General features: G+C 38.2%; 1 protein-coding gene across 1 annotated transcript in view; it reads right to left on the bottom strand.

Annotated features, from left to right (window-relative positions):
• RASGRF2 (Ras protein specific guanine nucleotide releasing factor 2) overlaps positions 1-27,407 on the bottom strand; it is a 224,169-nt gene that overhangs the window by 108,092 nt on the left and 88,670 nt on the right. Inside the window, exons 8-13 of the mRNA XM_061187956.1 lie at positions 20,094-20,203; positions 19,227-19,345; positions 13,466-13,626; positions 12,453-12,519; positions 11,782-11,918; positions 1,293-1,375 (exon numbers count right to left, since the gene is read on the bottom strand). Of these exons, the coding sequence (XP_061043939.1) occupies positions 1,293-1,375; positions 11,782-11,918; positions 12,453-12,519; positions 13,466-13,626; positions 19,227-19,345; positions 20,094-20,203 (677 nt within the window). The remainder of the gene's footprint in view (positions 1-1,292; positions 1,376-11,781; positions 11,919-12,452; positions 12,520-13,465; positions 13,627-19,226; positions 19,346-20,093; positions 20,204-27,407) is intronic.

Here is a 27,407-nt window from a genome sequence, read left to right as displayed (position 1 = left end):
CATCTTCATTGGAGTATAATTGCTTTACAGTGTTGTGTTAGTTTCTGCTGTATAACAAAGTGAATCAGCTATATGTATACATATATCCCCATATCCCCTCACTCTTGCGTCTCCCTCCCATCCTCCCTATCCCACCCCTCTAGGTGGTCACAAAGCACCGAGCTGATCTCCCTGTGCTATGCAGCTGCTTCCCACTAGCTATCTATTTTACATTTGGTAGTGTATATATGTCAATGCTATTCTCTCACTTCGTCCCAGCTTATCCTTCCCCCTCCCTGTGTCCTCAAGTCCATTCTCTAGGATTTGCTTTGTTAACAAAACATATAGAGAGCAGGATGGCAGGCCTGGGCAATAGCCTCTGGGACAAATCCATATACAGGCTGTGGGTAAATGGTACCACGGAAAAGCCAGTTAATTCATGTTGAGTGTCTTCAAAATCTAAATGTATCTCTACAACCAAATCTGACTAATATGATTCACACCCACTGAGAAGACAGCAAAAGAATCTGCCAAACTTTTGTCCACCCTCTGACACATCTGGCTATCACAACTTTACCTATTGAACTTGAAATTTTTAAAAATACTTTTTATTTTATATTGAAGTATAGTTGATTAACAATGCTGTGATAGTTTCAGGTGCACAGCAAAGTGACCCAGCTACATATATACATGTATCCATTCTCCTTCAAACTCCCCTCCTACCTAGGTTGTTACATAACACAAAGCAGCGTACCCTGTGCTATATATGGTCCTTGTTGGCCATCCACTCTAAACACAGCAGCGTGTACATGTCTATCCCAAACTCCCAATCTCTCCCTTCCCCCCACCCTTCCCCTCTGGTAACCATAAGTTCATTCTCTAAGTCTATGAGTCTGTTTCTGTTTTGTAAATAAGTTCATTTGTATCATTTCTTTTTAGGTTCCACATGTAAGCGATACCATACCATAAGATATTTCTCTTTCTCTGTCTAACTTACTTCACTCAGTATGACAATCTCTAGGTCCATCCATTGAACCTGAAAATTTTGATAGGCTTTTTGTACTGAGGAAGGCATCTGAACAGTATGAAAAACTATTTTTCTATGCTGTGAGTCAATAAACTATGAATCTGAAAAACCATTGTGATAGTCTTATTATTTATAATGGCATATCATGAATGATCAATCACATTACTGTCAAACATATTCAGAGTAGAAAGCAGAATCCTACTGAAACAATATTTTATTCACGGTTTTACATTCTCTACCAATTTGATCCTGATTAAAATGTAAGAGAAAGGATTATCACACTTACTTAATCATATGTGGCACAGAAACTTTGGAATTTTCTTCAAACACTATAGTCATTAAACCATTACACCGTATGTTGTCCACACACTGTGAAATTAAAAAATAGACAGTTAAAACCCACATGTAAACCTAGGCAGAGCATATATTCCCAGAATTATTTATAATCACAAAACAATTTAGTTTCTCATTTGTGCACGTATGCACACAGGCGCACACACACACACACACACAGAGGCAGGGAAACATTACACATTGATGAACAGATTCAATATCCAAATACCAAAACTGTGCACCTGGCAAATGCCTGAGGATGGATGTAAGGGCTACATTTTCCTAGAATGTGTTTCCCAAGGATTCTGAGCACAATGTCACATCGGCACAATTCTCTGGCAGTCCCAGCACTACTTGAGAAGTTTACACCTCTAGTGAGGTATAAACTGCCTCTGCTATATTCATTCTCTGCCCTAGGGGGTGGTATGGGGCAGGCAGAGTAGAAATGGTGGCTTGCTTGGATGGAATTCATCTTCTCTCTCACTAGTAAGCTCTGTGCCTGCTTCTTGGTGCTTTTTGCCAATAAATTCCCACATTTTACTAGCTTCTCTAGCAGTTTCTACTGGCACTGTGTTAGTTTGGTGAGGATGTATTGTATAATTTCTCCTGTTTCTGGCACACATAAAGCCCTGTTCATCTCCTTTCTCTTTTCTTTCAGGAAATTTTGCTAATTTTCTCTACCTTCTTTATTTATATCTATGCCTTATCAATTCAAAATTTCCCTTTGCAATTACTTTGGGTTAGAGAAGGATTTATTCTGAATTATACGTATTCTCTTTAAACAAAACAGAAAATGAAAAAAAGATTTAAACAATCTTTAAAATCAGAAATTACTTTTAGTTACTAGGATACCATGTAGTACTTTATGACTGTAATTAAATGGTGTGAAGAAGCTGATTGCCAAGTGATTTCACAGAGCTCTTGAACTCAGGGTTTATCCTAAACCCCAATGTCTAATAAAAGAATGAATATGCATATAAGAAACTTTGGGTCACTGGCATCCCCTAACTATTGATCCCCTACTTAGCATATCAGCCATTTTCATGCTTGTTTTTCCTTAAAAATTTGTTTCCTCATGTCTTATGCCATTATTTCAATGACCAGGTATAGGGGATCTCAACTTCCGGGAATAAAGTAGAATATTTTAAAGTTCCCCTCAATTCATTTCTTGAAGCACCTGGAATTTGGAGTTCTCTTTTTATATGAATAATCATGGTTATCTAACTACAAATTAGGTTACATGTGCTTACATGTGAGTTTATACTATATCTTATTCCCATAGGTGGATTACAAAAATACATATAGTAAGACAAAGTCAAAATTAGTAAGAAAATTAGAGAGGATTTGGATAAAGCGTGGAAAATAATAAGATGAAGCCTGGGATCAATCCACCACATGTACTTTATGTTGAGAAGTCCCAAACACTTGCTATACATGGTCCTCAAAATTAGCTGAGCTATGGAGCAGCCAACTCAAAGGGGGCCACATGATGAGCTACAAAATTCATGGTTTAACAGAAGCTCAATTCACCCTAGTCTGAGTCCAGAGGAAAATTATCTCATGGGTTCTCATAAGGAAAACACTGAATAATGTCGTGAACATTATCCTCAACGACATCCTTAAAGTAATCACAGTTTTTACCAAACCATTTCTTATAAACTCCCTCAACACTAGATGAAGAGTACAGTGCCAAACTAACCACTCTGTGGCGGGCCCCAAAGAAGGGGGGCCTGCCTTTGCTCGTCTGGTTCCAAGCACAGATTTCACACTCTTCAGAAAAGGGTATGTATAGGCTGCTCTTCTTTAGGCTAAATAAACGCTGCTCCTCCTATCAGTTTTGAGCAGCAGGAAGTTGGACATGGTATTCTTCCATAAGTCCTGAAACTGCAATATCCTAAGTTAGTATCCAGTTGTATGGAGTCAATGTTTCCACCAGTGAGCCAAGCTACCAGTAGGTGGGGTATCCTCTTAGGCCTCAAAACAGCCACAGGACCTCAAAGGGAGAGCTCTCAGTCAGGGCTAGATGAAAAGAGACGCCAATGACTCCATTTCTAAGCATGAACAAACAGGGGAAAACGAAGAGATGAGGCTGGCCGGTGTGTACGTTTATAATGGAGAAGACAGTAAGAGAGAGGGGGCCCAGGTTTGATCCCTGGTCAGGGAACTAAATCCCACATGCATGCTGCAACTAGGAGTTCTCATGCCACAACAAAGGAGCCCACCTGCTGCAACTAAGACCCAGCACAACAAAATAAATAAATATTTTTTAAAAAGATGAATAAGGTAAACTACTTTAAATTCACTTTCCTAATTCCAGTGGGAAAATGGATTAACATTATCCCTGTTCTTATGAAACTATGAGTGTGGGGTTTGGAGGAATGGGGGAAAAGATTGTATAGGGACAGATACTGCACGCAGACAGGGAAAGGAAGGACGGGTTAAGTGATCCTTCACCCCAGTGACGTTTCTAGCTATTCCTTAGACTTTTCACTCTCACTGTTTCTGAGCAGAATGAGGATGCCACTTGGGTAACCAACACAGGAAGTGGGAGGGCAGAGATGCTGCTTGGTAAGAATTGTGGCAAGTAAATAGTGTTCCTTCAGTTTCCTTTAACAGTCTAAGCAATAATATAGTTACACAGACAACAGCCTTAGGATGACTTAGGGCTATAGTTTTCATGTTTCGATTTTCTATTTGGTTCTTTGACTGATCAGCCTGGTCCTTTTTACACAGTGATCTATTCTTTTCTTTCCTTCCTTCTTCCTTTCCTCCCTTCCTCCCTTCCTTTCATAGCTTTATTATGTTTTAAACATTCTTTTTCACAGTCTTTTCTAAGTTATCACTCTATTTATTATCTGAAGTTCCAGCAGTGCTAATTATACTGCTCACTATGTCTTCTGACTCTCGCTCTTGATAGATCGTTTACTCACAAGATTTGTAATTTTTGATTTTGAGCACCTTGTCATGAGCCCTGAACTGTTGAGGTGTTGCTAATGCAGTGACTTTGTGTTTGCTTCTACCAAGCATTTTGGGTTAGCAACAGTCCAAATATTGTTTTTGCATTAATTTCTCAGTTTGGAATTTTCACACCATGTGAATATTGTAACTCTGAATTTCAAATCCATAGGCCAGAAACACATTTGTTTTTCTCAAAGGAGCTTTTTAAAAATTCAGAACCCAAGGGGCTTCCCTGGTGGCACAGTGGTTAAGAATCCGCCTGCCAATGCAGGGGACACAGGATAGAGCCCTGGTCCGGGAAGATCCCACACGCTGAGGAGCAACAAAGCCCGTGCACCACAACTACTGAGCCCGTGTGCCACAACTACTGAAGCCCACACGCCTAGAGCCTGTGCTCCGCAACAAAACAAGCCACCGCAATGAGAAGCCCGCGCACCGCAACGAAGAGGAGTAGCCCCCGCTCGCCACAACTAGAGAAAGCCCGTGTGCAGCAACGAAGACCCAAGGCAGCCAAAAATTAATCAATCAATCAATTAATTAATTAATTAAAAGAAAATTCAGAACCCAAGACAAAGACAAACTTCCTTATGTCTTTCCTGGCCTAATGGGTTTTTTGAGTTCTTATTTCATGGAGGGGGCAGGCTTCCAATGCCCAGGCTTCAAACAAGGGCTTCAAACAAGGATCTCAATTCCTTTTAGGGGCCCAAGGCTAACCCTCGCTCCTTTTGTTAATACCCCTCGGGCGTGGGACCAATATCCAAACTAAAATCATTCCCAAGTCTCTATGTCTTCAGTTTACATGCTGTCTACCCTGACTTTAAGTCCCCTTGTTATTTCCGGCAACTAGAGATTTCCCTTTATATCTGTAAATACCACCAATGTATTAAATTTTTTTATTATACTGATTTTATGTATTAAACATTTCTTGTTTGTAGCTAGAAGGGATCTAAATCGGTGCAGTCCTCCACACTGCCAGAATTGAAACTCGGGATAAGTGTTTTCGATCCAAAAGAGAAGATTTATGTGACCACTTTTGAACATCTTACTATCCAATGTCAGATCTCATTCATAAATCTTTCTGATTCATTGTGTTAAGCATTAAAATTACTTTCAACAGGAAGAAAAAGAAATTTTCACTTACACTCAAGTTTCAGGAGAAGAAAATGTACATGCAATCTGAACTATAGCTCAAAAGACCATGTAATAAGAAGTCATATTTAAATGTACAAAAAGGTCTTTGATAACTGCCACACCTATCTGTGCAATGGATGAATATATATATATATCTATATCTATATACATACATGTATATATAAAACATATTACGGTATATTTATAATAGAGGAGTGTTTTTTGGTTTTTTTAACATCTTTAATGGAGTATAATTGCTTTACAGTGGTGTGTTATTTTCTGCTTTATAACTAGAGGAGTGGTTTTGAAATGGACTCATTTCTTGGAGGCTCCACAGACAGGCTTCAGTGACAGCAAGGGTGTGAACAAACAGGACTCCTGGGGGCTCTGGGTCCACCAATTCTACATCAACCAGAGTATTTTGCTTTTATCTCACTTCCATTTGGCATTTTCAGTACTGCTACATTGAAGAAAGAGTTCTCTTCCAGAAAAAAGTTAAACTACAACAGAATTTATGTTTACGAATGTGTGTATGAACATATTTACATTAGAAGCCATGGTATATATTCATGATCATATAAGCACATATCTTGGTTGTGTTGGGGAGAAGAGACTGAGTCCTGGGAAAATGAATGCAGTTCACTCAGTTAAGAAGAAAGACATGAAAATAATCAGGATGTCACAAATCTTTAAGGATATATTGAATTTATGTGAATTACTATAAACCTTGAAATTAATAGGATATTAACAAAAGCAGATTCCTAGGTCACAGCTATTCTAGTTCAGTTTGTGATGACTATGACCAGGGTGGAGCCTGGGAATATGTATACTCACAAAAGCCCCAGGTAATTTTTTTGATTTATTTTTTGTTTCTTGGGGGTTTTTTTGGCCGCACTGTACAGCTTGTGGGATCTTAGTTCCCCGACCAGGGATTGAACCTGTGTCCCTTGCAGTGGAAGTACAGAGTCCTAACCACTGGTCCACCAGGGAATTCCCTCCAGCAAGGTTTTTTGAGGGTCTTACTTAAGGAAATATCTGGTCAAAGTCAGTGGTTTACTGTGTCACCATATTTTTTTTTACCTTCCTAATACTTCTAAGTAGTAGGAAGAACAGTAAATTCAATTTCTCTCTTTTAATTTCACCTTTTTATATTAAAGTAAAATATTCCCTATTGATTCCAGAGAAGTTATTTTAAGGGAGGAAGCATGTCAGTGTGCTACAAATTTGCCTGTATTTTGACACATCTGCCCAAACCAAGAAGCTCAGAGGTGAATTTTAATTCTGCATTTTAGTTGATACCCATAATTATAGAAAAATCTGTTTAATACACCATTATGTATGACAGTGAGACATGCACAAATGAATGCACTATATTGAAATGAATGGTCAAATCTTCAGCCTCAAATTTTTCCCTATAAATAGATGAAAAAGGGAAGAATTATTGGTCAAGACCATTAACCACTTGCACATTTTGTTGGAGGCACCAACGGTTAATTATGACCTTGCTGGTGGAACTAAAAGTATAATTAATCGTTCAAGCCATTGTTACTTCTAAAGATTACAGCTTCAGAGAGAGAGGCCTGACAAAGCTAAACATCTTAATTTTTGCATAGAGTTCTCTATGTGAAACTGGGATTGTATCAATAGTCAGGCACCACTTTATTATCTCAAATAAGAACTACACGTGATTAGTATAACATGGTACAATAGTTTAGCAAGGTGGTATCAAATCAAGCCAGGAAAAATTAAAATTTTGCAAAACAAAGAGTGACAAAAATAAATAGACAACATAATGGAGAACATATTCATAATTTGGACTGAAAGAACATGCTCATTTCCCTAGTCTGTAAGGATAGCTCCAATGGATAAATGTCCATCTGGTATAAACAGACAAGAAACAGAAACAGTGGAAAATGTTAGTCTCACTGATAATTACAGAAATGTAAATTGAAACCACTAGAAAGCAATATCACTTTTCCATTAAATAGGAAAATGTGACAAATGTGACAAAACTCAACATTGGCAGGACTTAGAAGAAAGTTGCATAGATACCTTGCTGATGATGTTGTGAAATGATGAGTTACATATTCCTTGGAGCGTTTGGGCAGTCTGTCGAGTCATGTATCATGAAATCATGAAAGTGATCAGGCCCCCTGTACCAGCCTTACTGGCTGTGGGTAAGATACACCACCAAGGGACCTTTAAAAGGGGAGAAACTCCCTGTGCAAAGATGGTTAGCACCACATCATATATTAATGCTGAAACTTGGAAACTGCCTGAATGCCTAATTATTCAGAAAGAGCTAGAAAAGTGGTAAGTTAACATGATAGAATATACATATATTGCTATTAGAAGATACCAATATGACAAATTCACAGGAATATAAAAAGATGTAAAAAGCAAAAAATGATGCATATATACACGTAGAGCCGAACTGTTAAATTATTTCTGTATGGCAGGATTATGAGGGTTTTAGAGGTGGAAACATTTGATTTTCAGAACAGGGTTTCTCGAATTTAATTGCACAAAAATGATCTGTGGAGCTTGTTAAACCTGGGGGGTGTCTGGAATGTGGGTTCAGGAATCTGTATTTAAAAAAAAAAACCTTTGGACCTGCTGTATAAAAAAAATAAATAAAATTCAAAAATTCAAAAAAAAAGAAAAAAACCTTCCAGTAATTATCTGTGGAAGACACTTTGATAAACATTTATTTAGTGATCTGGGTGCTGGGAGTCTTTCTGGTTTCCTTTTTGTGTCCATATTTTTACATATACATGATAAAATATTAAAAAGTACATTTTCAAGCATTCTGTAGACTCATCTTAATAATGAATATGTCCAGAGGCATACTTGGAATACTGACAAATTCCATCAACGTGTGTATAGCACATAATTTTTCCCATAAGATGAAATGCTTTAAGCAGAGAACAAAGCCCGGTTGAGATGCAGGCTGCTGGGCAGTAGGCTAGGCTCAATCAATAGTGGAGCACTCTGTGTCTACCACTCACCATTCAAACCCTGAGTCAGGAAAATCACTAAGCATCTCAGAACACTCACTACCAGACTCAGCTTTCAGTAGCAGCTGACATAATCACTCCCCACTCCCTGATACATTTTCTTCACTTGACTTACAGGACACCATGTCCTCTTGGCTATCCTCCAATTGCTCTGCTGATTCCTTCTCTTCTTTGTTGTTCTCCAGGACTCCTCACCCAGTCCATGGCCCTCTTCTCAGTCTATCTACATTTACTCCCTGGGTGAACTCAACAGGCCTTAAATACCATCTCAATGGCATAGAGTCTCCCACCTGGACCTCCCTCCAAGCGCTTAACATCTATATCCCACTGCTTACTTAACAACTCCACTTAAATTATTTCCTCTTTTTCTATTTTCCCTCTTGCACATTCCCCTTCAGCCACACTAGCCTTCATGCTATTACTCAAAATATGCAGTGTCCTCCTACTCTAGAGTTTTTGTAGTGGCTGTTCCCTCTGCACTGCCAAGGGAACAACTTTCCCTTCATTACATATCAACACGGTATTTCCATCACCTGCTGCAGTCTTTGTTTAGATGTCTTCTTCAAAATAAGATGATCACCTTTTAAAAATTGTACCAACCCCCATCTACCTCCAGTAGCCCAATCCTTCTTACCCTGGCCTATCACCCTCTGACATAAAATATTATATACTTACTTATTATGTATACTGCTGTTTTCAGTTTTCCCCACACTAGAATGTAAGCTACACAAGGTCAGGGAATTTTTTGTTGCTGTTGCCTCCTGTCCATGATATATCACAAGTGCCTAAATAGTGCCTGGCATACAGTATCACTGCATAAATATACTTATTGAATGGCTGAAATCATAAGTGTCAAAGACACACGATATCAAGGCTCTATGGAACACAGTAATTTCATGTAATGATATCATCGTCCCTCAGAAAGATACAATTTTCTGTTGTTACCTTCTCCAATTCAATTGTACATATAATCAGCTTAATATATTAGTCATAGAAACTTGGAGAAACAGGAAGCAGTTGTATACTCAACTCAAGATGTAGACTAAGTAGAGAGAATCACTTGGATGCTTCTGGGAAGCAAAGTATTGGATCCTTTCTTTAAAGGACCAGGCATAGAATCATTCATGCACCCCATGGGTCTTTCTCTCTTAGCAATGCCTCACCAGGCCCCCTAAGGAAGATCACTTAATGCTTTTATCAACTCTGTATCTTAGGAGCCCCAGTCACATCATAAGGTAGAAGCTATAAGCAGCTGGAAAAACATCTTTGCCTACACTCCAATTCTCCCTATTTTTCCTGCTTATCTTGGCTTCACAACACATACAAAATTTTGTTGCATTAAGTTGTCTACTTCCCTTTCTTCCCTACTAGCCTGCCTATCTCCTTGAGAGCAGGGACTGTTGCCATATCCCTGGTACCTACACAGTACCTGGCAGCACATGGTGATTGCTCAATTAACGTGCATAGAATCAATCACTGATTCAGAGTCTCATCAGGTAAAAGATGTACTACAGAGACTTAATTAAAGTATTAATTCATACAGCATAGAGCTAATGAAAGTATTAATAAATCACCACAAGGATGTAATTATGCAAATACACAAGATGCCATATTTTCATTCCTTTGTTAACCAGAAAAGCAGCACCTTCACTTCAGCTATTTATTCATCATCAAAACAGTCCTGGGAGAAAAGAAGTAAAAGTCCAGAATTCCAGTAGAGGATATTTAGAGTGCTAATAAAAGACCTAGATTAGGTTTGAGTCCTGACTCAACACAGTTGTATATTTGGACAAATGCTTATTAACCTTCCAAACCTCAGGTTTCTCACCTGTGAAATGGGACTACTATTTCTGTTAGCCTTCAGAATACTACTGTAAGGGTCAAATGAGACTGTAAAATTTCTTTGACATACAAAAATAATTATTTTGCCCATTCATTTTCTTTCTATTTCCCCTCAGTTTTCAGTCACTCCGAAAAAAATTAAGTATCTGAAGAACTATGATATAGTTTCTATTTATACCTAAGTCTTATACAGTAAGTTCCGTAAGTTCCCTACATATGAGCCTTCAAGTTTCGAACTTCCAAAGATGCTAACGTGCGTTTGCATGTCCAATCACGTAAGTTAGTTCACGTGTCTGGCGTACATTGTCACGTGCGTGCATCCTGTACAAGTGGTTGTGCTTTTGTGTACTTTACTGTACAGTACTATATAGAGTTCAGTAGTACAGTATCTCATTTCAAGCCCAGGATGTCCGGAAGCAAGTGCAAAAGTAGCAGTGATGTAGCTGGTATGCTAAGAAGAGCCAGCTGTTGTACTGTACTACACTACTTTTCAAGGTAATGTATTGTAAGATTAAAAAACATTTTCTTTAATTTTTGTTTGTTTTTTTATGTATTATTTGTGTGTAAAAGTATTATAAACCTATTACAGTACAGTACTATATAGTCAATTGTGTCAGTTGGGTACCTAGGCTAACTTTGTTGGACTTATGAACAAATTGGACTTATGAATGCGCTCTCAGAACAGAACTAGTTTGTATGTAGGGGACTTACTGTATATAAGTACTATGAGCTCTTCGGAAAAGGAAGACAATGGGATCTATAGCATATGCCTTTCCTGTTTGCCCCAATCTTCCTTGAGTTAACAAATTTGAAGATAATAATCAAGCTTTCTTTTAATATTTTCCTTACACAGCTTCCCTTTTCATCTAGATTGGTTAATGGAACCAAAATTAATGTGGAGCTTGGATTGAAGAATGCCCAAGTCCAATCATCACTAGTTTTGACATTCTTTCAAATGCTGAATAAATGAAGCAATTCCCTAACTGGGCATTGCTGATCAAGGAAAGGTAAGCAAATCTGTTCCCTAATTTTTTCTATATAAAATACAGGAGCTCATTTTCAGGCTTCATACTACAGACAGTATCTCTTCTTTGATTTGATTCCATAGTCCTTGTTAGCTGTTTTTGAATCTCTCACCATTTTCCTACCTCAGTAACAAATAAGCAAAAAAAAAAAATCTAGTGAGGTCAGTGGAGAATTTATTACTCACAGGGCAATTTTAACACTGTCCAACACAAGTGATTACATTATCAGCTTGTACAAAAGTGCCCAGGACACAAAATGCAATAACTACATTTCAAGTAAATTTTAAACAAACAACAACCACAAATGATTTAATACATGAAGACATATAGTGGTACTGGTAGTGACCACAGCAACCAGATATAATTTTCTAATAAAAATAAATTGACTCTAAAACTCCTTCCCAAAAGTTTATGTTGTAAAATTTAAAACCAAAAAAAACCCAACTTAGGGCCAAAGCCACTTGCTTACCTGACTGATGTCACTTGTCCAGGCAGCTTTCTCCTGGCGTGAAGGTGCTAACAAGACCACAGTGAAAGGGGCAGCGTCAGGAGGCTCCACCACTATTTTAAAATCCAGGTGTCCAAACACTTGCCCAGAACCTTTGGCTTCAACACATGTAAACCAAACAATTAGATGTGAACACAAAAATATGAGTGACAGTTGCTTTCACAGGGTTCTAGTAATACAATCAATGTGCATTTAAGTCCAGAATCTCATTTCAGCAATGTGGTGCTTCTTGGGCATGGGGAAGGCTTTGTTAAGCTCATAAGCAGATGAAGAAACTGAGATCAGTAGGTTACTCAGGACTAGGATCCTGCTTTCCTTCTCATTTCATGGTTTTTTTTTTTTTAATTTCCATAATTTACGGAATTCCAACACACTAATTCAATCCCTTTCTTTTCTGCCACTGCAAAGTCACTATCAAGAGACAAATTCAGTAAAATGTGAATTCACAAAGACGGTTTAACAAGGTCACAGGTTAAATAGCTCAACAGAATTTTTCATATAAAAATGAATTCAGGGAGTTTATTCTTAACATCTTTCCTGCTTCCTTAAGCAGCTCTTCTTAGCTATGAATCAATAAAAACCACAGGACTATTTAATTCTAATATAATTCTAAGTGATAGTATGTGACTTACAGTCATCATCGCTTGTATCGGGCTCCTCAACCAATGTACATTCTATTAGAGAGAGAACTCCACCTGTCTGGAAACAGACCAATTTTTCATTAAGAGGCTAAGAGTCTTTCACAGGTTGGGAACCTGTGATTTGCAAACCTTACATTCAAACTGCCACAGAAGAAAATAGCAATTCTGCTTCATAAATAATTTTTCATAGAGTCCAAAATTAAACTTAGATGTGTAAAAGTAATTGAATTCATTGAACTTCATGGTTCTTCCCCACATCCAACTCTCACTCCCGATGTTTATAAAATTTAGCAAGTCAGTCTATGGGAGACTATATGGCACCTTAGGGGCCCTGTAGAGTGAATGCAGCTCAGCAAACGGCAGAACTCTCCAACCAGGAAGTGATTTAAGCAGTAGGAAGCCTTTGTTGTGATGCTGGATAATATTTTCAGGCACTAATAACAGAAGGTACAGATAGGCAGACTTCTTCTGTTAAGGGCCAGCTAGTAAAGCTTTTAGGCTTTGCAAGCCATGTGATCTCTATCGCAACTGCTCAAATCTGCTGTTCTATAAAAGCATGAAAACAGCCAAGGACAATATGTAAGGAAATGAGTATGGCTGTGTTCCAATAAAACTTTATTATCAAAAACAGGCAACAAGCTGCGGGCCATAGTTTGCTCACTCCTGGTACTGAGCAAGATAAAAGAGCATTTAGTAAATATTATATAATCAGTACACTGCAGTAATTTGACAAGATTTTTGTAGCTCAGTAGTCACCAACTAGTAATTTTGTCCAGGTTATGATTTTAATTGCTCTTCTTTATGGCAATGGACACTTAAATTTCTATTACTTTGGATCCAATTGCCAACAAAGTAAATGTCAGGATTGGTAACTGTATATTACCTCACCATGAAATCTGACAATCTATTTTATGATAGCAGGCATAGGAAAGTCATAATTAAGTTAACCTCAATGCCTCTTAAGTGCATGGAACATAAATGGAATAGTCATATAAAACCAGTACCTTGAGCAGATGCAGCTTTCCTCCTGAACTTCTTGTACAAATTAAAAAGTGTTTTGTAAACAAGAAGCATTGTCTTTCTCCTTCCTTTTTCAAAGACAATGAACCCAGGCGAACTTTACTAAGTTTCCCCCTCTCAACGGAAGGTACTTGAATAAGAGAACCTGGTGATCACAAAAGTGAAGAACACACAGTAATTAAAATTCTGTCAAGTGAGAGCTGTTCCTGATGTAAAAACACCAGGGCCTGTTTCCCAAGATACCAAGGATTTATTTGATGCACCATTGGAACAAGTAAATCCCCTGCACTCGGAGCAGAAGAAACAATGCATTACGTTTTAAGGGTTGCACGAATTCCTACTATTTTTGTAAAACATTTTAGACTTGATTATCTATAAGCTGGAAAATAAGTTTAAAAGAAAGCCAAATTGAATTCAAAGAATGAGGCACTTCTGCCATCTGTCCTTCATAATCTGATCTCAATCAATTTATTTACATAAGAATAAGGTACATATTATATAATTAGATAGAGTAATAAAATAACATAATAAAAAGCAAATCAAATTTAATTTTCCTGGAGCCCTGAAGGCAGATAAATAGCATTAATATAGTTTACTTTGTATTTTAAAAATAGAATGTACAATACATGTACATTATAAAAATACACAAATTATACAATTCAATGCAATTTAGTTAAGGACTAATTTTAAAGGGCAGTCATTTCAGGTTACATGTAAATTATATGTGATAAAAATTTTTTGTGGAATCTAAATGGAAAAGAAACCACATAAATTCTATACCCAGAACATTCCTGTGAGCAAAACTGTCTTCCATTCAATGTGAGAAGCTATGCATAGACTTTATATAGTTTCACCCTAATAATGACCGCCTGCTCCCTGCAAAAGAAAATTCTAATCTAAGTTAAATACCAAACCAAAAAGTACTACAAAAGATGCTAGCAAATACCTTGCCTCTGACTTCTGAAATGCCCTGAGCCAGTAATATTTCTACTATTTGTTTAATCCACCACCTACCCCAAATGTAGCCTTACAAAGGCTCCTATCAGCCTCATAAGAACTATTAAATGACTATTTATCACTTAAATATTAACAGTGGTCATCACTAAGAGATGAGATTGCAGGCAACTTTATTTTCCTCTTCATACGTTTCCTGGGTTTCCCGATTTTGTTGTTGTTGTTGTTGTTTGTTTTAGAATAGTAAAACTATGATTGTGGGTCACAAAATGTTTACACTAACATCTGAATATTCCAAACAGCATCTACTTTTACAGAGATCTAAAGATGTGCCAGGGGTAAAGAACCCAAGTTTCTATGGATTCCCTGAATTCCATCTATTCAGTTGAGTGTTTAGGTGGGGCTGCTTGACAAAGGCAGAATTGCTGAGGCAGTCCTGGGGGAGGGTGTGGGACTGGGGAATGAGGGTGGGAGAAGGCTTGGTTCCAGTGAAAGGAATGGGCAAGAAGGAGGAGAGGTAGGTGGGAGCAAAGTGGCAGAGAGCACAGGCAGCATGTAATTAAATATGAAGAATAACAGAGCAATGAAAAAAGCAGAAGGCAGAATGCTTAGAGGAGGAGATGGGCAAGTAACAACAGCAGCAGGATTGTACTCATGAGACCCGTGGGTGAAACCGAAGCCACAGGAGATCTTCCAGAGGACCTGGGTCATCCCCGCCAGGAGATGGCAGTGGATTCAGCAGCATAACAACTGAAAGTCAGAAAGGGAATGGATGGGAAAAGACAGTAAGTTCTAGCTTTGCCATGGGCGGTCGTGAGTCATCCAGGCAGACAGGTTAGGGCAGAGCGGAAGACTGCAGCATAGACAGGTGGGCAAGCGGGTTTGAGAGTCATTTTCAGAAGGGATGTAACCAAGGCTATGAAAACTGGATAATAATGTGTTCACTGGTAAATGCTTCTAGCATTTAATGATTTTGTAAATCAGAAATTATAGAGTACACTGTTAACTCATATATTAATCATTACCGTGAATTTTAACATTGAGGTAAAAAAAAACCAATGTTTCCTTGGCAACTATACACTAATATGCTTAATCTATAACTGTTCATCTCATATCCAAATAGGAGACTGTGTGCATTAGGTATGTACAGAAGTCTATACATCTGAATTAAAAGTGAGCAATTTCAACACTGGTTTATAAAATAAGCTTGTTGAAAAATAAGTTAAGTGGATATTTTTTTCACATTTCATCTTATGTTTGACATGATGTTTCAACACAACTATGAGACTTGAGGATTCCTTTCTAGTTAATACAAATTAGAGAACTCATAGTCTTGAATCAGTAATTCCTCAGTATCAGACCATTGCTGTGATACGATATTTTGCATCACCATCATCATCAGTCTATCTAATAATTGGGGTCAACTTACCAAAACACTTTTGTTTTTCAATCACTAGATTCCCATAGCATGGCATTCAAGACTGGCTAACGCCCTTATTCTTAATTCCACTCAGTAGTGTAAAAGAATGAAGAGCAATTTCCAGGTTATTGGATTAGGCGTTTGAGAAGGTATAACTATTTCTAGACCCCACGTTACAATTTCAAAGGACACTGGTACACTGAAAGTACATGATTTTGAGTCTGGGAATGATTAAAGTACCACAGAGGTTCATGTCTCATTCTCAATGCATTTAGCTCTAAATTCGGTCACCTTTATTTAATTTTCCTGATTCACATTTCCACCAGACAACAATGACTCAGTATAATGGATTTTGCACAAAATGTCAACTTAAAGTGCCTTTATCTTCTAATAAATATTCATATATATTTCATGTTACTGAAAATAGACACCCATTCCAAAATTTAGATCTTCGTTTTTAAGGTTTATGTCATAATCTCACAGACACTAGCCTAGACGCCTTTATGAACATTTAATCTTCACAACAACCCTAAAAGACAGCTACTACTATTAACCCCAACTTAAAGGGAGGAAACTGAGGCAAAGAGAGGTTAAGTAAATTGCCCAATATCACACAGCAAGGAAGTGGAGGAGACCAGGATTTGACCTCCATGACGTGGTTATATGTCTACCTATTATTGCCGCAGACACTTTTGCTCAAGAAACTTTGAAAAGATTTTGGAAAATAAATGACAGTGTCAGACCACCGCTATGATATAGTGCTCTGCATCGTACTCATCAACCATCTAGTAACTGGAATCAATTTACAATAAAACCTGTTTTTTCAATCACGAAATTCCTACAGATTGACATTCAAGATTGGCTATCACACCTATTCGGAGGAGGCCTTTCAGATGACCTTATTTTTTCTAGTCCTCAGAATAAAAATTCATTTGAGATTGAAACCACACACATATTTGTACATAAGCATTTGCACACACACTCACGCATTGAAAAACAGACCATATATCACCCCTAAAAGTAAACAATGCAAATATTAGTATACAATTAGAGATAAACTATAGTCCATTTCATAGAAAATAGAATCAAAGTTAAAAAAACTTTTTTAAAAACCCACTTCAACGAGTTTTAAAGCCTATTAAAAGTATTTAGTAAAAGTAATAATAGGAGCAACCAAAGCAAAATAATGCAAACTTTCCAAATTGTCCGTAATTGGATTACTTTCTACTTTCAGATTAAGGTTTGATTTTTTAAAACCACCTTTATTGAATAATTCCCAAACAGACTAACCAAACCAAACAACACAGAAAAATACTGCTGAAAGGCAAATCATTATATCAACATCAATACAGCAATAACATCAGATATATTAATAGCTGACAGAAACACCTCAAACATGTAGTACAGAACAAGCAAGAAATAACATGTGGACATGAATCAAAGGGAGAGGTGGCTCATGACTGTTTTTCCTCCAGGTGCAATGAAAAAAAATATGATTTTTTCATTGGATTCGACCTTCTAGCATTTTTCAACTAAGTTTGTAGAAATATATTAAATGTTTATGTGTAATAATACTTTTCAGTCCAAAGTCCTTTCAGAAATTGAATACTAGTTATAAAAACTTTTGTTACCATTTTCACATAGTATACAGCTCAAGTCCTTTAGTGAGTATTTTTCAGTGAACTCCAATTACAAGAAAAATACAAAACAAGACAGCTGACATTCAAAACTGCAGTTCAACAAGCAATTCAATTTAATCCATTGTTCATTTTCCGGGTATCTATAGTGGAAAGCATTGTACTAGGCAAGAGAGAATTCATAAAAACTGCTCTTCAGAGTTACAATTACTGGGAGAGACAGGCATGCAAGCAAGCGGATGAAATACATGCACCAGGAGCAAACGGGCTCGGAAATGAGGAGGACGGTAAATTCATTCTAACTGGAGGGAAGAGGAGGGGAAGATGAGAAGGAAATTTAAAAGGCTCTCTAGAGGTGTCTGACCTGAGCCCAGTAGGACAAGCAGACCTTCCATAGGCACAAGAAAGGTGGATAAGGGCATTCCTGGTGCCCAGGCTAGGGCCAGCACATGTAAAGGCACAGAAGCAGACAAGTGCCAGGAAGGCAGGAAGCCAATATGGGGACACGGTCTGTACGGAGGAATAGAGGGGGAGTTAGGAAGGCTTGATGTTGTCAGCATTAGAGTCCACTATTACTTAAAGAAAAATGAATACTTAAAGCCAAAAATGAGAAAGGTATCATATCCCGAAATATACTTCCAAACTTTAACGTACGTGTGATTTCTCTCCTTGTAAATAAATATGGAAACTAGAACAGCATGTGGTAAATTTTTTAAGTGTTCTGAGCAAAAATTAACGTGTGTAGCACAAATAATGTCCTGTTTGATGAGGTAAAAAAAGATTTTAAGCAGCACATTTTGGTAGGCACTAGAAATGCAAATATCTTCAAATAATATTGGCATGTTATAAACAGAAACCACATTAAAGGTTAATTCTAGTTCCAAATTTATATGCCACTCCTCACCAAGTTCAAAATTATGATTGTGCGCAATATATTGCCACTAATTGATTTTGTGGGGCATGCTCCCCTGCCCCCAGAACACCTGAGCACTTAAAAAGAACTTGGAATGTGGTTTACATCCTGCACTCTGTAATGAAAGCCACGGAGGAATATGGACTGTTAGGTTGTTGCTTCTCTACAGTTTCCAGTACAAATATCTTCAACTCTTCAAAAGCTCAATTTACTGGGTGATGCCCCCAAAGCACACCCCTCAAACATGATACCTTCGCCATCACCGAAATATGGCAGGGAAGTTGATAGTGTGACATTTCATCTGGCAACTGGAGTTACCAATTGAATCAAATCATATCATGTGGGGCCGATCCAGAAGTGCTGATGAAAAATGGGAACAAGAGACAGCTGTTTTCACTTCGGACATTGTCCCCACTGCTATGTGAAAGGGCTCTGAGTAATGCAAGTTTCTCTTGGGCCTTTGCCTGGATGTCGTCACCACCTGGCACTGCCACTCCAATCGGCCAGAGCAATCTGTCCTCCCTGGAGCTGTAGAGAATGTCCGGTCCACTGAGGAGGAGAGTCCAGTCAGAATGTAATTTACTGTCCCACTCGTGCTTTACTATTATTGTGTTGCTGTTTTTCATGGCCCCTGAAAAGAAACAGCACAAAGGTGGGCCTCAACCACAGCCTCGGTCAAGGCCATGGGGACATCCTGCATGAACAGCATCAATCAAACAGCTAAATCAAGCCTGCTCCAAAATGCTTTCCGGGATCTGCCAGTGATAACGTGACAGGTGCAGAGACCACTTAGATGGTGGGTCTGCTGAACAAGGACTTACCTTGGCGGATGAAAGTTTGGCTAGTGTCCAGCAAAATATCACAGCCCTCTACGATCATTCTTTCTATGGCGAGGTTCTTCCTTATGTTTTCAGTGTCACTCACTTCATCGTGCATGACCCTGTCAAACACAATACAGGATCATGGTAAGAGATTTTCTATTGCCCCAGCAGATAAGCAAAGGAGCTCCATCTGGGCAGCTAGGGTTTGAACTTGTATCAGTTTAACTGGGGCTGTAGGGTAAGTCATGCTGGACTTCTAGCCTTCATCAAGTCATGACTCAAAGCAAAGCAAATGTACATCATGATTCTTAAGGATAAGTGAGTATCCTGAGAATGCTGCTTGTAAAGGCAACAGGAAAGCAATATATTATTTTACGAACAGCTCCATTCATTGAAATTAGGATGCCATTTCTTAGAGGTGGAGTAAATTAGAGAACTTTATACCATTTACCCCATATAAGCTAAAGGAACACAGATGCCAAAACACTGAAAAGTCACTGATAAATCCAAAATATACATTCTCCAACTTCTTACCAAATATGGATGCAAAAATGCAACTAACAACCATTCTTCTATTACGATGAAAGAAATGTGAACATTTTCAAACTTAAACCAAAATATGCCTAATCTCAATTATATAAATTTAGATGCCATAAAACCATTTTCAAAGATATTTTTTTTCTTGTTTAAAATTAATGTGCATGCTGATTCAGCACCATCTCAGGAGCTAGCATTTAATGTTCAGCAGAATCTGAGAAGCTGGATTGTATCTTGCTTCTTGTTCCCTGGACATATATATTCAGTTTCCACAAAAGACTAATGTGCTACTTTGCCAGATCAAACCTTTATTATAAATTCTCCACATACCTGGACAGTTCTTCTAGTTTGGATTTAGCAAACTCCAGACTTTTCCTCTCCACATGTTCATGGGGAGTATGAGCTAGGAGTTCATGAAGTGTGATGATATACCTGGGGATCTAAAAGCAAACAAAGGCCAGCATGAGCAAAGGTCAGGATGAGTAACACTAGATCTTCTCTACTTGCCATCATCACTTCTGAAGAGCTCATCTCTACTCTTACAGTTTTGACTGTTTCACAAATATATTTTTTTAAGAAATACATTTAAAATGAACTATGCTTCAAACATCACACACAGAAACTTCACCAAGAACACATGAAGATAATAAAGTTTTATATTATAAAGAAACGATTATTTCCTCAGATTTTTAATATAATCATACATTTCTTTTTTTAATTTAATTTTATTTTTTATACAGCAGGTTCTTATTAGTTATCTATTTTATACATATTAGTGTATACATGTCAATCCTAATCTCCCAGTTCATCCCCCCACACCCCCACATCCCCCCTTGGTGTCCATACATTTGTTCTCTACATCTGTGTCTCTATTTCTGCCTTGAAAACTGGTTCATCTGCTGTTTCTAGATTCCACATATAGGCGTTAATATACGATATTTGTTTTGCTCTTTCTGACTTACTCCACTCTGTATGACAGTCTCTAGGTCCATCCATGTCTCTACAAATGACCCAATTTCGTTCTTTTTATGGCTGAGTAATATTCCATCGTATATATGTACCACATCTTCTTTATCCATTCATCTGTCAATGGGCATTTAGGTTGCTTCCATGACCTGGCTATTGTAAGTAGTGCTGCAATGAACATTGGGGTACATGTGTCTTTTTTTTAATTATAAATTTATTTATTATTTTATTTATTTATTTTTGCCTGTGTTGGGTCTTCGTTGCTGTGCGCGGTCTTTCTCTAGTTGCGGCAAGTGGGGGTTACTCTTCATTGCGGTGTGTGGGCTTCTCATTGTGGTAGCTTCTCTTGTTGCAGAGCATGGGCTCTAGGCATGCAGGCTTCAGTAGTTGTGGCATGCGGGCTCTAGAATGCAGGCTCGGTAGTTGTGGTGCACAGGCTTAATTGTTCCACGGCATGTGGGATCTTCCTGGACCAGGGCTCGAACCCGTGTCCCCTCCACTGGCAGGTGGATTCTTAACCACTGCGCCACCAGGAAAGTCCCCTGCTGGAAGATCTTTAATCATAGTTTCAATTTCATTACTTGTGACTGGTCTGTTCATATTTTCTATTTCTTCCTGGTTCAGTCTTGGAAGGTTATACCTTTCTAAGAATTTGTCCATTTCTTCCAGGTTGTCCATTTTATTGGCATAGAGTTGCTTGTAGTAAGTAGTCTCTTAGGATGCTTTGTATTTCTGCAGTGTCCATTGTAACTGCTCCTTTTTCATTTCTAATTTTATTGATTTGAGTTCTCTCCCTCTTTTTCTTGATGAGTCTGGCTAAAGATTTATCAATTTTGTTTATCTTCTCAAAGAACCATCTTTTAGTTTTATTGATCTTTGCTATTGTTTTCTTTGTTTCTATTTCATTTATTTCTGCTCTGATCTTTATGATTTCTTTCCTTCTACTAACTTCGGGTTTTGTTTGTTTTTCTTTCTCTAGTTCCTTTAGGTGTAAGGTTAGATTGTTTATTTGAGATTTTTCTTGTTTCTTGAGGTAGGATTGTATTGCTATAAACTTCCCTCTTAGAACTGCTTTTGCTGCATCCCATAGGTTTTGGATCGTCGTGTTTTCATTGTCGTTTGTCTCTAGGTATTTTTTGATTTCCTCTTTGATTTCTTCAGCAATCTCTTGGTTATTTAGTAATGTATTGTTTAGCCTCCATGTGTTTGTATTTTTTATGTAATTTATTTCTAATCTCATAGCGTTGTTGTCAGAAAAGATGCATAATATGATTTCAATTTTCTTAAATTTACCAAGGCTTGATTTGTGACCCAAGATGTGATCTATCCTGGAGAATGTTCCATGTGCACTTGAGAAGAAAGTGTAATCTGCTGTTTTCGGATGGAATGTCCTATAAATATCAATTAAATCTATCTGGTCTATTGTGTCATTTAAAGCTTGTGTTTCCTTATTAATTTTCTGTCTGGATGATCTGTCCATTGGTGTAAGTGGGGTGTTAAAGTCCCCCACTATTATTGTGTTACTGTTGATTTCCACTTTTATAGCTGTTAGCATTTGCCTTATGTATTGAGGTGCACCTATATATATTTATAATTGTTATATCTTCTTCTTGGATTGATCCCTTGATCATTATGTGGTGTCCTTCCTTGTCTCTTGTAACATTCTTTATTTTAAAGTCTATTTTATCTGATATGACGATTGCTACTCCAGCTTTCTTTTGATTTCCATTTGCATGGAATATCTTTTTATATCGCCTCACTTTCAGTCTGTATGTGTCCCTAGGTGTGAAATGGGTCTCTTGTAGACAGCATATATATGGGTCTTGTTTTTGTATCCATTCAGCAAGTCTGTGTCTTTTGGTTGGAACATTTAATCCATTCATATTTAAGGTGATTATCAATATGTATGTTCCTATTACCATTTTCTTAATTGTTTTGGGTTTGTTTTTGTAGGTCCTTTTCTTCTCTTGTGTTTCCCACTTAGAGAAGTTCCTTTAGCATTTGTTTTTTGAGCTGGTTTGGTGGTGCTGAATTCTCTTAGCTTTTGCTTGTCTGTAAAGCTTTTGATTTCTCCATCAAATTTGAATGAGATTGTTGCAGGGTAGAGTAATACAGGTTGTAGGTTCTTCCCTTTCATCACTTTAAATATATCATGCCACTCCCTTCTGGCTTGTAGAGTTTCTGTTGAGAAAGCTGTTAACTTTATGAGAGTTCCCTTGTTATGTTATTTGTCGTTTTTCCCTTGTTGCTTTTAATAATTTTTCTTTGTCGTTAATTTTTGTCAATTTGATTGCTATGTGTCTCGGTGTGTTTCTTCTTGGGTTTATCCTGCCTGGGACTCTCTGTGCTTCCTGGACTTGGATGGCTATTTCCTTTCCCATGTTAGGGAAGTTTTTGACTATAATATCTTCAAATATTTTCTCAGATACTTTCTCTCTCTCTTCTCCTTCTGGGACCCCTATAATGTGAATGTTGGTGCGTTTAATGTTGTCCCAGAGATCTCTTAGGCTGTCTTCGTTTCTTTTCATTCTTTTATTCTTTATGCTGTTCCATGGCAGTGAATTCCAACTTTCTGTCTTCCAGGTCACTTATCTGTTCTTCTGCCTCAGTTATTCTGCTATTGATTTCTTCTAGTGTATTTTTTATTTCAATTATTGTGTTGTTCATCTCTGTTTGTTTGTTCTTTAATTCTTCTAGGTGTTTGTTCTTTAATTCTTCTAGGTCTTTGTTAAACATTTCTTGCATCTTCTCGATCTTTGCCTCCCTTCTTTTTCTGACGTCCTGGATCATCTTCACTATCATTATTCTGAATTCTTTTTCTGGATGGTTGCCTATCTCCACTTCATTTATTTATTTTTCTGGGGTTTCATCTTGTTTCTTCATCTGGTACATAGTCCTCTGCCTTTTAATTTTGTCTATCTTTCTGTGAATGTGGTTTCCATTCCACAGGCTGCAAAATTATAGTTCTTCTTGCTTTTGCTGTCTGCCCCCTGGTGGATTAGGCTATCTAACTAATCATACATTTCTTAATCATAATTTTTGAAAATTGGTTCATAGAGAAACAGATATAGTTATCAGCAAGTCACTTGAGTCTGTACTTTAGATTTATTTGGCTGTTTACGATTTTTTTTTAAATTGACAATCCTACTGCAATGTTCTCTTTAAGAATTAAAACTTGGGAAAAGATATGTTCACCCTTATTACATTCTGATCCTGTTTCACCTTAACTCATCCCTGTAGCAGTAAAAAGTATTGTTTAAATAGATTATTTGTTTGTACTTTTGTTTATGAACAGACTATCTGAATTCTCTTAAAGGCAGAAACACCACCAACACTGTGAAGGGTTTAACAGACCACAGTGGAGATTTAACTCGAGTTATATATGTTGATTTAACTCAACATATTTTTTACTGGCTTAGAAGCTAAAAATTTTTAGAAAACAGGGGCAGTGTGTTAATTTTAATAAAAACCTGCATGAACAGCAGCTACCATAATGCTGCCCACAGTGGGTCAGATTGGGAGCTTGAGGTTGCATGTGCACACAATCATCCAGCAAAACATAAGGATTATTTCCCCATTTTACGGATAAGGAAACAAGGCATGAAGAGGTTCCATAACTTGCCCAATGTGGCCTCATAGTAATTGGCAGGGCCAGCCATGAGCCTGGCTCTGACCAGTGCACTAGCCCAGTGGGTCTCTTCTGCAGGGACTGGGTTCTTACTCAGCACTTAACAGGACCTCTAAGAATGAAGAAAGTGAAACAGCTTCCCAAGGCCCTGCTCTCTTGCAGGTGGTGGTCTTCGTTGGGTTATTTGCTAATATTTACTGAGTGCCCAGATTTATGCACTGGCACAGAGGGCAGCACCATAAGCACAGACCTTGATCTGCAGCTCATATTCTGGAATCATGTCCTAGGGAATGTCATCCAGGTTTTGGAAGTGCAGACTCCTCAGTTATAGGAGGATGGGGCACAGGAGACCCCTCCCTCGGAAGCACATGGGAGGAGGCTTTCTGGCTCTCTATCCCATAAACTTCTCACTAAAACAGCTGGCTGGAACATTCCATTTGGTGAAGGCTCCTGGGATAAGTATGCTTTCAGATATTCCTTTTGCACAATGCCATGATTGATAAAAGTTTGCCTCTAAGTTAGTTCTACAAGAAAATCAAGGCAATCAATAGCTAATGTACTCAATTTTTCATAACAAAGAGGGCAGGAGTGGGAGAGCCTGACTACTTATAATGCACTGAAAACCCACAAAACGAAGTTTAGTCAATAGCTTCATGATCCTCCCCCATTAATTAAATCTATTTTAGAGAGCTCCTTGGCTAAGCTTCAAGTGGATGGATTTGAAAGTAACTGGCCCACCTCATTTTCTGGTGGAGAAACAAACAAACCTGAAATTACCAAAGAGTAGGCAAAGGACTTCTGCAGAGAGAAATGGACAGCTCACCAAAGAGCTCATCTGTATATTCAAGAACTGATTATAAATCTGTCCCCCTGAAACCAAGGATCATAGCATTGTCTAGGTGAATCATAATTCTTCTTTCAATTATGAAATAATACTTGTCACTTTATAGACACTAATTAGCTTGCTGTCCAGTTACAGTAAACAGGTGACTAGAGCAGGAAGTGGTTACTTTCTGGAAGACCTCTAACAGTGCTACCTTTGTCAAAAGCAGATTTCATCATCTGCTGCCCTGTGGATGTATGAGCAGCTGAAGCCAATTTAAACAGTACCAGCCAAGCCACTGTTTTTGCTAGATAAAAATTATGTTAATGACTACATTATTGTCTACAACAAATTTATTGGTAACATGAACTTACTTGTCTGATAGTTCAAATGAGGATACATTCACTGCATCATCAATTAAGGATAAATTCACTATAATTCCTCCATGTTTCCATAGTTCAGCATAATTCATTGACAGCAACAACTGACTTACTCAACAAAGGGCCCAGGAAGAGGTAGAATATAACACTTTTCTAAATATACACAGGCTACCATACGACCCAGCAATCCCACTACTGGGCATATACCCTGAGAAAACCATAATTCAAAAAGAGTCATGTACCAGAATGTTCATTGCAGCTCTATTTACAATAGCCAGGACATGGAAGCAACCTAAGTGTCCATCGACAGATGAATGGATAAAGAAGATGTGGCACATATATACAATGGAATATTACTCAGCCATAAAAAGAAACAAAATTGCGTTATTTGTAGTGAGGTGGATGGACCTAGAGTCTGTCATACAGAGTGAAGTAAGTCAGAAAGAGAGAAACAAATACCATATGCTAACACATATACATGGAATCAAAAAAAAAAAAAAAAAAGGTCATGAAGAACCTAGGCGCAGGACGGGAATAAAGACGCAGACCTACTAGACAATGGACTTAAGGACACGGGGAGGGGGAAGGGTAAGCTGGGACAAAGTGAGAGAGTGGCATGGACATATATACACTACCAAATGTAAAACCGATAGCTAGAGAGAAGCAGCCGCATAGCACAGGGAGATCAGCTCGGTGCTTTGTGACCACCTAGAGGGGTGGGATAGGGAGGGTGGGAGGGAGGGAGACGCAAGAGGGAAGAGATATGGGGATGTATGTATACGTATAGCTGATTCACTTTTTTATAAAGCAGAAACTAACACACCATTGTAAAGCAATTATACTCCAATAAAGATGTTAAAGTAAATAAATAAATATACACAGGCTAAAAGTTTCCAGTTATAGTAACTCTCTTTCTCCCTCTGCCCCCATACCAAACTTTGCCTCCATATGCAGACTTAAGAAAAATTCTGGGCAGTGGCCTCTTGGTAGTATAAGCTAAGGTCACCTCTTCCATTCTTGTTCTACAGGAAAAAAGCGTCACATCCCAGCCTCATCCCAAGGTATCCAGCCTACACTGGAGCAAGGCAGATGTGCAGAAGTACCACCGCTAATATGATGTATGCCGAGGGAAGTAGATATAGCTGGACCATCTGAGGGAGCAAACACCTTCAGGACTCCTTAGTGAAAGGACCAAAGGGGAACAAGAAGGATAGAATGAACCTAGTAAAAACAACCTTCAAGTTTCTAGAAAGGGCAGTTTTCCCCCAAGTGTTCCATGTGGTCACTCCTAGGGAGAAGGCAGGAGGGAGAGACACCAAGGAGAATAAGGCCCTCAGGCAGCAACTCCAATCTTTTCCCCTCTTGGTCTGTTCAAAATAGTTACAGAGAAGTGAAATAGTTATGGGGAAGTAAATAAATAAGAGCACAACTCAGCACTCTTCCAATTTGCACATTTCTTGCAGTTGGACCAATTCTGGCTAAATTCTTTAAGTCTGAGGCTTCGCCCAGCATCTTTTGGTTACCCTGGTCTTAAAGAAACCAGAGAACCTCAACATCTGACCCTTCAGCTAAATTCTAGGATTTGGGGCCACCGCAGTCTTGGAGGGAGGGATCCTAGACTATTAGAAAGCTCCTGGCAACACCACAAGTTGCCCGGCCCAAACTTCCAGAACCTGTCTAGTCCCCCAGAGAGCTAGAGCTCTGGGAGAGAATTAGAGCTCAGCTGCCCCGATCTCGAAATTAAGACACAGAGATTCAGATTGGTTCAATTATGTTTCCCAATGCTACGAATGAAGGGTGAGCAAGACATGCAGGTCTCCTAAACATTCTCAGTCCGATGGTCCTTT

The sequence above is a fragment of the Eubalaena glacialis genome, chromosome 4 (genome assembly GCF_028564815.1).
Source record: "Eubalaena glacialis isolate mEubGla1 chromosome 4, mEubGla1.1.hap2.+ XY, whole genome shotgun sequence".
Lineage (NCBI taxonomy): Eukaryota > Metazoa > Chordata > Mammalia > Artiodactyla > Balaenidae > Eubalaena > Eubalaena glacialis.
The sequence above is the reverse complement of the archived record's forward strand: the minus strand, read 5'-3'. Positions and strand labels throughout refer to the sequence as shown.